General features: G+C 42.6%; 1 protein-coding gene across 2 annotated transcripts in view; it reads left to right on the top strand.

The window, feature by feature from the left end:
• The window catches only part of slc22a17 (solute carrier family 22 member 17), a 39,725-nt gene extending 22,941 nt beyond the window's left edge, over positions 1-16,784 (top strand). For both annotated transcript variants that reach the window (XM_062021056.1, XM_062021057.1), the window contains exons 4-10: positions 5,279-5,433; positions 5,523-5,688; positions 6,498-6,613; positions 6,735-6,840; positions 6,904-7,127; positions 11,785-11,896; positions 11,957-16,784. In XM_062021056.1, the coding sequence (XP_061877040.1) occupies positions 5,279-5,433; positions 5,523-5,688; positions 6,498-6,613; positions 6,735-6,840; positions 6,904-7,127; positions 11,785-11,896; positions 11,957-12,233 (1,156 nt within the window). In that variant the 3' untranslated portion in view covers positions 12,234-16,784. The remainder of the gene's footprint in view (positions 1-5,278; positions 5,434-5,522; positions 5,689-6,497; positions 6,614-6,734; positions 6,841-6,903; positions 7,128-11,784; positions 11,897-11,956) is intronic.
• Positions 16,785-17,141: the final 357 nt, after the last annotated feature.

Below are 17,141 nucleotides of genomic sequence, written 5' to 3'. Positions count from 1 at the left end.
TGACATGTCTGGGAACGCGTCCGACAGATAATCCTTGAGATCACTCGACAAACCTTTTTTTGATAACGTATAGGGATAAATTCAATTGCATAGTTAGATTTTTTGCTCGTATCTTCTTTTAATGGCAAGATCTAGACGAGCGCCTGGTGGCCGGAAGAGGCAACGTGGGTCCCCCTTCCAATGGGCTCACCACCCATAGCAGGGGCCATAGAGGTCAGGTGCAATGTGAGCTGGGCGGCGGCCGAAGGCAGGGCACTTGGCGGTCCGATCCTCGGCTACATAAGCTCGCTCTTGGGACGTGGAACATCACCTCGCTGGGGGGGGGGGGGAGGAACCTGAGCTAGTGCGTGAGGTGGAGAAGTTCCGGCTAGATATAGTCGGACTCACTTCGACGCACAGCAAGGGCTCTGGAGGGGCTGGACTCTATTCCACTCTGGCGTTGCCAGCAGTGAGAGGCGACGGGCTGGGGTGGCAATTCTTGTTGCGCCCCGGCTCAGAGCCTGCACGTTGGAGTTCAACCCAGTGGACAAGAGGGTAGCTTCCCTCCACCTTCGGGTGGGGGGGCGAGTCCTGACTGTTGTTTGCGCTTACGCGCCGAACGGCAGCTCAGAGTACCCGCCCTTTTTGGATTCACTCGAGGGAGTACTTGAGAGTGCTCCCCCGGGGGATTCCCTCGTTCTACTGGGGGACTTCAACGCTCATATTGGCAACGACAGTGAAACCTGGAGAGGCGTGATTGGGAAGAATGGCCGCCCGGATCTGAACCCGAGTGGTGTTTTGTTATTGGACTTTTGGGCTCGTCACAGATTGTCCATAACGAACACCATGTTCAAACATAAGGGTGTCCATATGTGCACTTGGAACCAGGTCACCCTAGGCCGCAGTTCCATGATCAACTTTGTAGTTCAGTCATCGGATTTGCGGTCTCATGTTTTGGACCCTCGGGTGAAGAGAGGGGCGGAGCTTTCTACCGATCACCACCTGGTGGTGAGTTGGCTGCGATGGTAGGGGAGGATGCCGGACAGACCTGGCAGGCCCAAACGCATTGTGAGAGTCTTTTGGGAACGCCTAGCAGAGTCTCCTGTCAGAGAGAGTTTCTTTTTCCACCTCCGGAAGAACTTTGAACATGTCACAAAGGAGGTGCTGGACATTGAGTCCAAGTGGACGATGTTCCGTACCTCTATTGTCGAGGCGGCCAATTGGAGCTGTGGCCGCAAGGTGGTTGGTGCCTGTCGTGGCGGTAATCCTAGAACCCGCTAGTGGACTCCAGCGGTGAGGGATGCCGTCAAGCTGAAGAAAGAGTCCTATCGGGTTCTTTTGGCTCATAGGACTCTGGAGGCAGCAGACATGTACCGACAGGCCAAGCGGTGTGCGGCTTCAGCGGTCGCGGAGGCAAAAACTCGGACATGGGAGGAGTTCGGGGAAGCCATGGAAAACGACTTCCGGACGGGTTCGAAGCGATTCTGGACCGCCATCCGCCGCCTCAGGAAGGGGAAGCAGTGCAATGTCAACACCGTGTACGGTGGGGATGGTGTTCTGCTGACCTCGACTGCAGATGTTGTGGATCGGTGGAGGGAATACTTCGAAGACCTCCTCAATCCTACCAACACGTCCACCTGATGGCTTTATCTGGCCAAGATCTTCAGCTCTCACTGGATCGGTTCGCAGCCGAGTGTAAAGCGACTAGGATGGGAATCAGCACCTCCAAGTCCGAGTCCATGGTTCTCGCCCGGAAAAGGGTGGAGTGCCATCTCCGGGTTGGGGAGGAGATCTTGCCCCAAGTGGAGGAGTTCAATACCTCGGAGTCTTGTTCAGGAGTGAGGGAAGAGTGGATCGTGAGATCGACTGGCGGATCGGTGCGGCGTCTTCAGTAATGCGGACGCTGTATCGATCCGTTGTGGTGAAGAAGGAGCTGAGCCGGAAGGCAAAGCTCTCAATTTTCCGGTCGATCTACGTTCCCATCCTCACCTAAGGTCGTGAGCTTTGGGTTATGACCGAAAGGACAAGATCACGGGTACAAGCGGCCAAAATGAGTTTCCTCCGCCGGGTGGCGGGTCTCTCCCTTAGAGATAGGGTGAGAAGCTCTGTCAAACTAAAGCCGCTGCTCCTCCACATCGACAGGAGCCAGAGGAGGTGGTTCGGGCATCTTGTCAGGATGCCACCCGAACGCTTCCCAAGGGAGGTGTTTCGGGCAAGTGCAACCGGTAGGAGGCCACGGGGAAGACCCAGGACACGTTGGGAAGACTATCTCTCCCGGCTGGCCTGGGAACGCCTCGGGATCCCCCGGGAGGAGCTGGATGAAGTGGCTTGGGAGAGGGAAGTCTGGGCTTCCCTACTTAGGCTGCTGCCCCCGCGACCCGACCTCGGATAAGCGTAAGAAGATGGATGGATGGATGGATCTAGACAATTTACGTACTCAGATCTCACTCTGTTATCTGCACAGTAGCCATGTTAATTTGCTGGCCCACCACTTCGTTTACAACTTTGTTTGCTGCTGAAGTCTTGATAAATGACTGCCGCAAGATGATTCAGCCATTTGGTGAGGCGTCTAGTTTATATGTCTATGGTCGACCGTGGTGGGACTCGCCAGAAATTGGACACGGCGCACACGCCAGAGGTGTAGCTTCGACCAGTTTGTTCCCTCACTGCTCCCTTTTGGCAATAGTAATGATCCTTCTGCAGGTTCACCCACAGACAACAACTTCCTCTAGATAAGGGGTGTCCAAAGTTTCACCTGTCCAATTAAAACAAAATTGTTGTGTACCGGGCAAAGGGAAGGAGGCGACACCAAGGCAGAACTGCGGTTTATCAGGTTTATTGAAAACCTTGATGAGTGTGTGGGGTGTGTATGCTACCACAAGTGAATGAATGCGGACGATGTGTAAGATTAATAATGTAAGTTTTACCAGGGGTTGTTGTCTGTGCGTGTTGTGTGAATCTTTCGTCGAATCCAAGGGGCAAGGCGAAGAGCCAGTCAGCAGGGAGACAAGCAGTCGGGGGCTGGAGAGAGGCAACGATGTCCGAGTCCAAGCAGAGGTCAAAGGTCGAGGGAGGCAAGCAGAGATCCAGGTGGAGGTCGTGAGGCAGGACACGATCACAGGCAACAGGGAAGACACTGTGGAAAACACAAGGGACATCAAACACGGGAACGAGGAAGAGCACAAAGAAGGCGAGCAAGGAACGAGGGAGTGGTGCCAGACGTGATGCTTACTCAGGAAGATTGGCTACGTTCTGGCGAAGGTCTCTTGGGTCCGCTGGCTTTTATGCTGCTCCCTCTCATCAGGCACAGGTGTGCTGATGCGCAATTGCCTGCAGCGTTGTCGCTAGGTGGGCGTGCTGTGCCCAGCGTGAGCAGGGGCGTGTCCAAGTGTGCTGCCAGCAGAGGTCCCGGTAGCTCCGACTGCCGAGGAAAAGCGTGTTTGAATCCGCGCCGTGACAAAAATCAGACAAAAAAAAAACAGTAAAATGTAAGGAAAAAAATTTGCAAAAAGAAACGATGTAATGAGAAAAAGCTGAAATTTTGATATTAATTAATAATAACATAAAGCTGACGCAAAGTTTTGTCTTTAAATTTAGTATTTTTTAGCAAAATAAAGAACATATCAAAATAAAGAAAATATCAAAATGGCCCCTGCCCTTTGTCTTTCAGTTTGCGTCCCCCGGTGGAACAACTTTGGACACCCCTGCTCTTAATAGTCAAAATGTATTGTCTTCTCGGCGCTCCGCCCCCACCCCCAAAAAATAGATAAAATAACTACAATGATTTTAAAGCGATACTAAATAACTTTTAAACTTTCATAAAATATTTTCATAACTTTTGGTATGATACATCGATTTACAACTATTTAAATGACACCTCTGTCATGGCCTGAGGGGGTCTGTCACTGAGTGCCAGTGCCTGATTTGCTTTACAGCATACGTCACTCCCCCTTTCCCCATTTTTTCAATGTGAATGCTTGAATAAGAAGAAGACGTGCAATTACTGCTATTATGGCAGAAGCTGTAAAACAACCAAAGAAACAGACAGTTTTGCCTGATTAAACCAAAATAAGAAAAAGAGAAGCTCCCCGGATAAATGGATCAACATTGCCCTGGCTTTCACTCGCTGGCGTGATGTCAAAGATGAGGAGGGATTTCCGATTGATGCTGCCTTGGCTCGGCTCCTGCTGGACTTGGAAGTAACTTTCGATGCTTAAATCAAAATGATAATGCATGAAATTTGCATGGTAGCAATAAATAGCCACTAGCTTGGTAGTTTGCAGTTCTCTACTGACACGACCAGCCACGCAAAAAACTCATAAGTATTGTATAAAGACAAAACAAATATAAAGTTTAAGTAAAATAACGAGGTTCCTACTGTGGAAAGATCATTGTAGTATTATTGTGTCATTTTGACGCTATATGGGAAATGTGGTCTTCCTTCAGCAAAACACTACTGCTTTGGTCCACTGGCGCTGCCAAATTTAACCAAAACCAAAAGTTCTTAAGTGGGGCTTTAACGAATCAGATTAGACCAGTGATTCTCAAACTATACAAACAAGTTTGTAAATATGTATTGTATGTGTGTATCATTGTTGATGATGTTTGTGCATTGTGTGTAATGTTACAGTGGCCAAAATATTAAATCTCCTTGTTAAATAAAACCTCTGCCTTGTTCTTATTTAATATTTAGGCCTACAATGCTACTGTATTTATATGTTTATGTTTATAAGTTGGTCATTACTTGGAAAACCAAGTGTTTTCTTAGGTGGTACTTGTTAAAAAAAAGTTTGACAACCACTGGATTAGACCATGAGAATCTTTAGTAGAAGATATACTAGATATACTAGTAAATATATATATATATATATATATATATATATATATATATATATATATATATATATATATATATATATATACTAGATAGTTGACAACAGATTCCTCCTGATACGTTTCCTTATTCTCTGGTAGACCAGGTGCGTATAAGGTGTGTCAAGAGGCAGAGTTATCTTCTGTACAAAGTTGTGATGACACATTTACAGACAGTCCCATTATGAGAGAGGGCGAACAAGTAGTGCCAAATCAAATTTCAGAACAAATTTACTATCAATTTATTCCCAACAAAAATATTATTGTATGGGAAACACAGGGTGATGGAGCCAACCCTCCACCTGTGACCCATCACAATAGAGAAGGCCTGGTCTGGGAGGTGGTGCCTGCATGTTGGGCAAGAGGAGAAGAATGCATATTTACCCTTTAAACAGCTTGTTTATGGAGTATATGTGTTTCTCTGCAGAATTGGCCGCTCCAAGACCTTGCTGACATCGCTCACCCTCTCGGTGGTGTTTGGCGTTTTGGTGTGTGTCTCCCCATATCCCTCCATCTTCATTGTCATGCGCTTCTGTCTGGCGGCCACCAGCAGTGGAGTCTACCTTACCTTGTACATCTGTCGTGAGTTTTTCATTATGTATCCTTAATGAGCCAGCTTGTTTTTCATTAGTCCTCTTCCTGTTGAGATAATACGTGTTTGGTGGTCTCAGGCCTGGAACTGTGCGAGCCGTCTTTCAGGCTGATGGCTACCATGCTGGCGGGGCTGACAACTTTTGCCGGGGAGCTGCTGCTGCTAGCTGTGGCCCTTGGCTGCCATTCCTGGAGGGGTCTTCTTGGAGCTGGTGCCGCCCCACTAACGCTCTTCCTCTGCTACGGGTACAACATAATTTCAATGCTATATGATTTAAAATATTGTATTTGTGATTTTTGATGTGCAGTATAACGCATACACACTTTGGGACATACTACTGAGTCAATTAAATAATCAAGTAAATTCAAAGTAAATGAAATAATCAAGTACATTTCCCACAGAGGATCAAACTACTGTGTTGACCCCAAATATAATATAATATATTTTTTCACTCAAAAGCAAAAAATTTAACAAGAACACCACCAGCTAGCTTATGTTACCATTAGTGGTTTAGCAAAACACATTTGTTTGACAATTGTCTATATTTAACAATTACAAAGTTTATGTTATAAAAATTTTACCGGGTGTTTACGGCTGTCACTCACCCCGGTCTCGTTAACACGTATGCGCAGGTAGCGCGTGCACACAAACAAAATCAGTCCAAGAGAAGCAATGAACGATATGCAGTCATGTTGTTCTTATGATAAAATATATATTCAATGACAGCTATTGCTAGCTATCCAAATTGCTATTATTAGCTAACAATACCTAAAGCTAATATGCGTGCATGTGTTAAGTATGTACATGATTACGTCATTACAAACGAGAAGCCATAAGAGGGCCATCCATTTCCTACCTCTTCATACTGTGTAAAATGCATTGGAAAGTTAACGCCCTCTCTAGGCACCTGTGTAAATGTTGCAAACATCCCCTGTAAGTTACACATAAAAACCTTCAAAAATATTAACCACATGTTAAACACAATAATGGTGCTTATTTTCCACACTGAGAGAGCACAAAAGGTCAGCCTCACTTACATGTCGACTCGCTGTAGCATTCCTGGAGTTTTTCCAGAGTCCCCTCGCTGGCTCCTGCTGTTTGAGCGACACGATGACATGAACTCCTTCGGCGAGAGGAGAAACTCAAATAGAGACGACGAGAGCTTCACAGGTGCGTGCACTGCGATAGATTCTCTTTGGTGTTTGTGTATCTTCTTTACTGAGCTTAATGGATGTTCATTTAGCCTATGGGTATAGCTATTGATTCAATGTGTTCTTTGTGTTGGCGCCAGAGCTGGATTCAGAGGCGGCACCCTCCTCACGTCCCCGCCTCTCCTTCCCCGAGCTCATCCACAGCAGGAATATCTGGAAGAACCTCTGTGTGCTGGGCTTCACCTCGTAAGTCATCCTTAGTCATGTTGTTTTCGATTTGTGTCTCTTACCGCACGTGTCCTCCCTCAGATTCATCTCTCACGGCATCAGCCACTGCTACAGCTCTTTCCGAGGTGACGTCAGAGGCACGGCCCCCAGCTTCTACTGGACGTACCTGCTGTCCGTGTGCGCGGGGGGCAGCGCCTGGCTGTTGCTGTGGGCGACTGTAAACAGGTGCGGCCGTCGCGGCATCCTTCTGCTCTCCATGACGATGACGGGCCTTGCCTCCTTGATCCTTCTGGGACTAATGAAGTGTTAGTAATTTTTTTTTTACTTTACTGAAGCCATTATTGGAAGACTGTACTGGAATTATAACGTACTAAATGTTCAGCTTAATTCAAAATAAAGTAGACTTTATTAATTATTATTTTGTATGGCACAGAATGCACATGCCAGAGTCTCTATCTCTCTCTTGTGGTGAAAAAGTAGTACAACACTAATAAAGCCAAGCAGCACAGGATCAGCTTAAACATTAAAGGTTGCTTTTGGCTTGTGTAATGCTTTCCAATCAAGTCAACAAGGAAGAAACATTATGCACTAAACAAAGAAACAAAACGGGCATCCAGTATTTTATTTTATTTTTGACAAGAGGAAAAAGACTGAGACAGTTTTGAAAGTTTCCTATTTTCCTATTTGCGCTATTCCACTAAATTGTTCTTTTGCCACATTTTCACAAAGTTTCACCCTTCATTGTTATTCTTATTTTGTAAAGAATGTAATTCGAAGGCTGGACCCTCACAGTTTTAACATTTTATTGACAAATGGCTAATGTAGTCATGCATTAAGTCATACTTAGATTACAACAGAAGCAATACGTTCACACTCAATACTCCTGTTTAATACTAGTCAAAATACTAGTCAAAGAGCCTCACTTTTACAAGGGGAGCTTTTCTTGTTATTAAGGGCACACTGCAAAATACCTTTCAAAGATCCTATATGACAAGCAGAGCATTGCTTGTTATTAAGGACATTCTGCAAAAACCCTATGGTTCATACTCCAATACAGTAGATGGCGGAAACGTTGAGTGCCCCGCCATTAAACAAGGAAAAGCAGCAGCAGAACGAGCTCCTCAATTTGACAAGAAAATCTTTTTTGTTATTAAGGACACACTGCAAAACATTTATCATTTATCAAATGTATTCTCTATGTATAAGAGGGAAAACTTTGCTTGTTTTTAAGAATATACTGCAAAAACTCTTGTCGACGAGATCGACATGCTAGTCAAAGATCACACCAATAAGCTTGTTCATAGATGTATTGTAAAACTCCTGATAGAAGGTCGCCATTTGCTATATTTGTTACATCTTTGTTACATGGGACAATGCACATTAATAAACATCTAAAATGGTAAGTTAAGTTAAATACCAATGATTGACAAATCGTAGCCAAAAGCCAGGTTCCATCTGCAGTCTGTTCATAAGGCAGTTAAAGTGCATAAGGCAGATAGAGAAGTGTTAAATTGTTGCATATAATAATTGTGCTGAAGGAAGAAAATACACATCTGCTTTGGCCCGGTAAGTTAAAGTGCTGGTATTATTGCACATAGGCCTATTGCACAAGTAGTGAAGTGAAGTGAAGTGAAGTGCATTATATTTATATAGCGCTTTTTTCTAGTGACTCAAAGCGCTTTACATAGTGAAACCCAATATCTAAGTTACATTTAAACCAGTGTGGGTGGGCACTAGGAGCAGGTGGGTGAAGTGTCTTGTACCGTATTTTTCGGATTATAAATCGCTCCGGAGTATATGTCGCACCGGCCGAAAATGCATAACAATGAAGGAAAAAAACATATATACGTCACACTCGAGTATAAGTCGTATTTTTGGGGGAAATTTATTTGATAAAATCCAACACCAAGAATAGACATTTGAAAGGCAATTTAGAATAAATAAAAAATAGTGAACAACAGGCTGAATAATTGTACGTTATATCAGTGGTCCCCAACCACCGGACCGCTTGGTACCGGGCCGCGCAAGAAATTAAATTTAAATTTTTTTAAATTTTTATTATTAATATTTTATTTTATTTTATTTCATTTATTTTTTTCTCCCCTACCTCAGGGGGGTACTCGGCGGGGCGGTTGCTGGTTGTTCCATCTCCATCGTTGGGGTCCCTGCAAGTGGGGTGGGTGGTTCCCGTGGCCCCGTGCTGGGTGGTCCTGTGGCGGCCGACTTGGGTGGGGTTCTCCGGGGGTGGGGGGTGGGCTCATGGGGGCCCGGTTGCCGGTGGGGCGGGGGCGGTCTTCCCGTCCGGTTGCGGGGGGTCTCCGGGCCCCTCGGGCGGGGCGTCCCGCCTTTCTGCCCGTGTGGGGTGTGGTCTCTCGCTGGCTTGGGGGTCTGGCTGTCCCCTGCTTTTCTCGTGCCTTGTCCTCTGCCGGGTGCATCTGTCTGCGGCCTGCTGCTGGCCCTTGTGGGCGGCGCGGTGGGGTTCCTGTCACTGCCCGGCTTGGCTGCGTGGGGGCGGTGGTCCCTGGTTCCCTGGGCACCACACCTACTGTTTGTGGGTTGGGCTCTCGGGGAGGCTGGGGCCGTATTCTGGCTCCCACACACACTGGGAGTCAAATGTATTGTACATACAAATTCACATATACTCACATACATACATACACACATACATAGGTAGCTACGCTCCCACATACATATACATATACAGTACATATTTACACACTCAAAGTTCGTACATCCACACGCACATTCATTATACAAACATACACATACTGTACATATACATCCACTGTACAAACATATGTATACACATACTGTACATATACACTTACTGTACAAACACATATACACATACTGTACATATACATTCACTGTACAAACACACATACTGTATACACATGCTGTACATATACATTCACTGTACAAACACACACATACACATACTGTACATATACATTCACTGTACAAACACACATATACTCATACTGTAAATGTACAAGTACATATGCACACATACACTAATGCACATAATCACGTTTCATCAAACATATATTAATGTTGTTGCCCTAGAGTAAACTGGGTATAACACATGGCACACTGACAAAGCTTAACCTATTGTTACTATAACAATCTACAAGGTTAATGTAGGTTGCTTCTCTATCTTCCCCTCCATTTTTCTGCATTCTTTCGTATCTCAAGTTATCATTACGTATATGTATTGTTGCATTTGAACAACTGTATTGTTGATAATAGAGGTAAATTATTGGTATTGATCATTATCATTAGCGCTATTTCTGTTGGTATTTGTATTGCTCCATTTGTAGTGAAATAATGTTCATTGTCATTTCTGTATTATTTTTTATTTCGCAAACTGCTTATTTGCTATTACTTTTACCATCATATTTGTACATGTCGTATTTGCTGACGTTGCTCTATTGTTGTTGTTGTTGTTGTGTTTGCTGTTGTTGTTTTTGTCTCTCTGTCTAATCCCCCTCTTGTCCCCACAATTCCCCCCTCTGTCTTCCTTTTTTTCTCTTTCTATCTTCTCCAGCTGCACCAAATGATAATATAAATACATTTAATAAAGTCAAATACAAATAAGGCAACAAGAGAAGTATCCTACACTTCTCTTTTGTAAAGTAAATCTGAACAGCCGATATGGGCATCTACATCTACTATATGATTTGCCTGAGAAGCTGGACAGGACAAAAAAAATAAAAATAAAATATTTATTTTTTATTTTTTATTTTTTTATCTGTATTAAATCAACATAAAAAACACAATATATACATTATATATCAATATAGATCAATACAGTCTGCAGGGATACAGTCCATAAGCACACATAATTGTATTTCTTTATGGAAAAAAACCCCCCAAAAAAACAAAAAGCCAAAAAAAGTCTACCACTAGCAAAAATGAGTTAAAACAAAATCTATGGAGAGCTTTTTTGCAAAAGGAAAAGGCCAGGGGCACCCACTAATTCAACGTTATGGTGATTTTTTTCAGGTATTCATTTTTCATGCGCTATATTTACCTGCCATGGAAGGCTGATCCGTGAAAATAATGCCTACATTAAACCGGTCCGTGGTGCAAAAAAGGTTGGGGACCCTTGCTCTATATGACAAGGAGAGCAAAATACATTCTACAAGAGGGTGGTTGATGGAAAATAATTTTGTTTGGGAAGGTATATATATGTATACAACTGAGGGAGGACAAGGGAGCGTACCCTGGTTCACACTCCAATACAGTAGATGGTGGAAACGTTGAGTGCCCTACCATAAAACAAGAAGAAGCAGCAGAACTAGTCAAAGATCCTGAATTTGACAAAGAGAGTTTTTATGTTATTAAGGACCCACTGTAAAACATTTATCAAATATTCTCTTTATAAGAGGGAGAACTTTTTGAGGTAATACTGCAAAAACGTTTGTCGAAGATCCTCTATACGACAAGGAGATCAACATGCTAGTCAGAGATCCTCTTCATGACAAGGAAATCAACATGCTAGTCAAAGGTCCTCTATATGACAAGGAGAGCATTGACTGTTATTAAGGGCATAATACAAAAACAACTGTCAAAGATCTTCTAAAAGACAAGGAGAGCAAAATACGAGTCAAAGATCCCTAATTTGACAAGGAGCTCTTTTCTTGTTATTGTCAAAACACTAGTCAAATATATTCTACATGACAAGGAGAACTTTTGTTCTTATAAAATTATACAACAAAACTACTTGTCAAAGATCGTTGTCAAGGAGAGTAAAAGATCCTTTTGTTGATTATCGTTTGACAAGAAGAGCATTGCTTGTTATAAAGGACATCCTACACAATGCTGGTGACAGTCATATGACAAGACTCTTCCCCTGGTTTTAGGACCTCCTTCAGAAACACAAAGATTGTCTATACGACAGTGTTTTTAGGAATATGTTGCATTGATTTTAAGTTTTAACTTTAATCTTTCCCCTTCCAGATCTCAGTGAGATGGCCATCACGGTTTTCTCCGTGATGGGTCTCCTCTCCTCCCAGGCCACCGCCTCCCTCTGCATCCTCTTCACTGCGGAGATCATGCCCACCGTCATCAGGTAAGATGGCGCACACTGCATGTAAAATAAATCAAAACCTGAGAGTGTGTGTGTCCACAGAGGGGTCGGCGTGGGTGCTGTGCTCGCCCTGGGCTGCGTGGGCCGCCTCAGCTCACCGCTAATGGACCTGAGGAACCACTACGGCTACTTCCTGCACCACGTGGTCTACTCCTCGCTGGCCTTGCTGGCTGTCTTGTCCATCCTGCTGCTGCCTGAGAGCAAGAGGAAGCCTCTGCCCCAGACGCTTGCTGATGGGGAGCAGTACAGACGCCCCCCGCTGGGCAGGAGGAGGCGGGACAATGTGCCGCTGCTGGCCACGCCCAACCTAGAGACCTAAAAGAAGCGTATAGCAGACAGGCGAGGACACATGCAGTCCCATGCAGAACATTTGATCTCCATGTTGATGCAGGAAGGAGAAAAAGGGCTGTAAAGATTTTTAACTAATAGCAAAGAAGCTTTCAAACATGTTCTCATCATCTCTCATTGGCACTGATTCTTGTCGCATCTTGCCAGATCTAGTTTTCTACACGTTCATGTGAGTGAGCTAGCACCCATCTCAGTCACACTGTCACACTCTTAAGGTGTTGTAAATACTTTTCTTGACCGCTAGGGTGCCTGGAAGCCAAGGAGAGGAGCGCTTTACAAATTTAAAAAGGAGAGTTACGGCACTGCTCCATCAGTGTTAACAAGTCAAATCGAAGCCCCTAAAGCTTCAGTTTGTGTACGTCTAGCCTGGCGTTGGAGTATTTATTATTTTATTTAAGCCTTTAATCTCCTGAGACTTACAAAATAAACTGTTTCTGGAAGTAAAAAATATATTTTTTAGGTCAGAATTAACAATTATTTCATCAACTGTTTTAATGAAAGGAAACATTCTTCAAAACAACACAAGTTTTTAACTGTACTTGCATGTATAGATTATGAAATTTGGATTAATATTATTAATTGCAAATTTCCCATTTAGGCACACAACGTAGTACTCGGCTTGTAAACAATTGTACTTGGATCAAATCCGTGTCAGGAAGGTATGCAAATGTATGATTAAATTATTTTAAATCATTTGTTTTGCGCAAAAAAATAATATATATTTCCCATGATTTTGTTTCAGAACAAAACATACATCAAACCAAGTCAAGTTTATTTAACTAAAGGGTGCTTCATATGAAATTTTACTGCAAATTTATACCTAGCCTCTTTCTGCTCTGTCACTGACAATAATGGCAAATTTCCCATTTTCTAAATGTTGCGCAGTGCTAGTGCTGGGCTGGCAAATAAGAATCAAATCTCGGCCAAAGGACGTTTCAGGAAGATGTGCAACTTTATTATTTAAATGCTCAGTAAATTTGTGCTATTTAAAAAATATATTTAACAAATTTTCCCATTATTTATTTCAGTGGAAAACATGCAAAACTTAAATTCAGGTTTGTTTAAAAATGTATAATTTACAGAAATGTTACTAGGCTCTTCCTGCTCCGTCACTGATAATAATATGATTGCAAATTTCCCATTTTCTCATTGATGCACAAGCTGGGCTTGTAAATGTGATAACATCCTTGTCAGGAGGATATGCAAATTTATGATTTAAGTATTTTAAATCAGTTATTTTGCGCTTAAAAAAATTACAAAATGTATTTTCCAGTTTGTTTAAAAAGTTATTATGAATAACAGCGCTACAGGTTAAATTTTACCAGCCTCTCCCTGCTCCTTCACTGATAATGATAGCAAATGTCCCATTTTCTCATTGGCACGCAGGATCTGGACTGGACTTGTAAATAGTGGATTTGCATATTTACGATTTAATTACATTAATTCAGTACAAAACATGCATCAAATTAACTTCCAGTTTAAAAAAAGGGAAGAAATCATTTCACATTAATAAAAAACGTGATTAAGAAATGTTGTCAGTGTTTTCAGTACATGTTAAAAATGAATATGTTACCAAAAGCGCTAAAAACTATTGATTGAACCGCTAAAACGCATTGTTTTGACCTTTAAAAAACAATAACTTTTCTTATGTAATGGGAGCGGCCATTTTGGGGAGCAGGTGGGACAAATCACAGGTCCAGGACGTACTCGCCACAGCTTTTTATGCTGTTATTGTCTGTTAAGTGTGAACCAATTGTCCATTACAGAGGACAAAAATACATAGTTGAGTCTCAGGAGGTTAACAAATAAATGAAGTTATGGTTTGAGCATTGGGGAAACTGCAACTTTCCTATCTGCATGTAACACAGCGGTACACTAAGCACTTTTTTAGTGTACCGCTTTCGATGAGCAGTCTCAGCCAGAAGCGCATAGACGGGTATGGATAAACGGCTCCGATCAGCTGCCTCAACAATAGAGGTACAGAACATGGTCCACTTGAACTCAATGAGCGTCTCCCTCGTAACGTGTGCAAAGTTCTTCCTGAGGTAAAAATTGAAACTCTGACGAGAGAAGAGTCTCTGGCAGAGGCCAGACGTTACCAGTAGACCCACACTATGCGTTTGGGCTTGGCAGGTCTGTCTGGAATCCTTCCCCAACATCCCAGCCGACTCACCCCCAGGTGGTGATCAGTTGAATACTCTGCCCCTCCCAAGTGTCCAAAACATTGCACTGCAACATTCCTATCTGCGCATGTCTAAAAGCAATTTTTTTGTGTACCGCTTTCAATGTGCAGTCTCAATCAGAAGCGCATAGACAGGTATGGATAAAAATCAGAGTAGAAGCTTAAACGGTGATATTAATAAAAGCATAATGCTGAATGTATGCGATGCTGTAGCAAGGGCCCCATGATGAAGCTCCAGTGTAGCTAAAGAAGGGCCCTCAGAGCTCCACATTTTTATATTCCTCATTTTGAATGTTTTAGCTGCTGATCGTCATCATGCTTGTATGCTCGTGTTACTGCCTAGATCAGGTTGTGTTGTGTTTTGCATAACAAGGTTATTTTTTGTGTCACTCTGTCAAAAGCGGTCGGGGGTCGTGATAATTTTGGTTATTACACTTTTTAAAAATATATTTTTCCACATATTTAAACGTCTTTATATACACATTTTCCTTCCAGGTTGATTGGCTGCAATGGATGTTGAGTGTGTATAAGTATTGAATTGTTAAATGAATAGATAGTTGGTCGGGAAGCCAATAGATAGTCGCAGGGGGATCTTCCCCAGTGGCAGTGACATTGCCACCCTACTTACCGTACTTTACAGGTTAAAAGTAACAGGAATAAATAATTATATTATTCTATTCATTTTAGCATATGACACAGCTAGCGATTTTTTCTAGTTGACAATTGCGATTGACGACACTAGCTGGCGATTAGCGCTCTAGTTGCTAATCGTATAGTTGTATATTACTATATACTGTAGTATTTGAATATGTTTGTATTGCACAATAACAAAATACCTTACATACCAGTTCGATTTAAAACACAATTTTAAAAATAGTCCCCACTGCGTCCCTCCGTCAGTTTAAAAACATTGAAGACCCCTGCACCCGACACAAACTACAATATTGGTGCGACACAAAAATTACAGCACAATAAACACAACTTGCAGGGTAACAAGCTGAAGTGTTAACAAATTTAGTCCCGTGGCTAAAATTCTGAATTAAATAGTGAGTCCCCAGTACTCTACCTCCAGTGGACCCCAGTTGAATTGAAATCTAATGGCCCCAACTTTTCGGAATTATTTAATTAAACCCTTTCAACAGCGACAAGTTTTGCAATGCTATTTTGAAACTACCTTACACCTTGAACTATTTTCCCATTCAAAATAATCTCCAGTTTCTGAAACGTGAGTCTTTGTCCTTTCCGGTGATGTAATATAGGAAGGGAATTCCAGTTTCCCTTACTGCGCGGTGAACCTGACACATGAAACGTGACAGATTGGGGAGGTGCACTGTCCATTTTAGAGTGTTTAATATCTTAAAATGGGCAGCACGGTGGAACAATACGAAGGTCCTGGGTTCAATCCCGGGCTCGGGGTCTTTCTGTGTCTCCAAAGACATGCACCTGGGGATAGGTTGATTGGCAACACTAAAATTGGCCCTAGTGTGTGAATGTGAGTGTGAATGTTGTCTGTCTATCTGTGTTGGCCCTGCAATGAGGTGGCGACTTGTCCAGGGTGTACCCCGCCCGAATGCAGCTGAGCGACCCCGAAAGGGACAAGCGGTTGAAAATGGATGGAATATTAAAATGTGTTTTGTAGCAATTCCAACTTTGACCACAGTGTCAGTTCCTATGTAGAGTGGCGCTTTCCATCATTTTCCGCAGACTGCATTGCAAAATGATTACTCCCACCTTCCACAAATGGGGCCATATCAACTGTAGGTGTCCTTACAGTTACCTAAGGACTGCGATTCAAGAAGGCTTGAAAACAAAGCAAAGTGGGGGTTTGTCAATTAAGTGTGAGTGTGTGATGCAAGATTTACTGAAATTACACAAATGTCTACTGAATATGGCTGAAAACTGTATCACTATATAAGTGTTTTTATATTGGTTGATATCGATAATTATTTATATTTTTTATGACCTATCGAAACTAAAGATCGCAGGTGAAAAATATAGTAAACAAACATTTTTATTTAAAATGTAACCTTCCTCTGACTATAATCCCCTCAGCTGTCAAGGCATAAAGTAAATGAAAATAGAACAACCAGCCCTATCACTGAGGACATAACACAATTCTACAGAAAAGTTATATTTTATTAGAAATTGGGTGTTGTTTTTGTGTGTTGTCACATAAAACCCAAAGTTTTAGGGGGAATAAATAATAAGGACTTTGAGTGGACGCTTGAAGAGATTTCACCTCCACATTCTTCATCTTTTAGTACTTCCTGTATATGTTTAGTATAAAATATGCTGATTATAACCGGTATGATCAACGCTGATAATGTGTGTGATTGTTAAATGATACACTGTTAACTGAACAGTGTAACCTGATTTCACATCCAATAAAAGCGGCTATGTCAACATCTGGACTTTTTGCTATAACCATGTTGGCCCTCAGTCTAATTGCCACATTTTCCAACAATGCTTGTAGGCGTGGGCTTTGTGAAGGAATGTGAAACAACATGGCACAGTATTAGGTACACTTAAGGGTTATTACAGGCAGGAAAACCTTGTGTTTAAACCTGAAGTTTGAGTTGATTTACCCTAAATTGGGAAACTCAGAATAGCTGATCTGAGTTGGTTCAATAGAACTCTAACTTAAGACCACAATAAAAACACACAATCAATGGAGCGCTGATTCTACGAGTCACCATA

This window comes from Entelurus aequoreus, linkage group LG15, assembly GCF_033978785.1.
Source record: "Entelurus aequoreus isolate RoL-2023_Sb linkage group LG15, RoL_Eaeq_v1.1, whole genome shotgun sequence".
In the NCBI taxonomy this organism is placed as follows: domain Eukaryota; kingdom Metazoa; phylum Chordata; class Actinopteri; order Syngnathiformes; family Syngnathidae; genus Entelurus; species Entelurus aequoreus.
The sequence above is the reverse complement of the archived record's forward strand: the minus strand, read 5'-3'. Positions and strand labels throughout refer to the sequence as shown.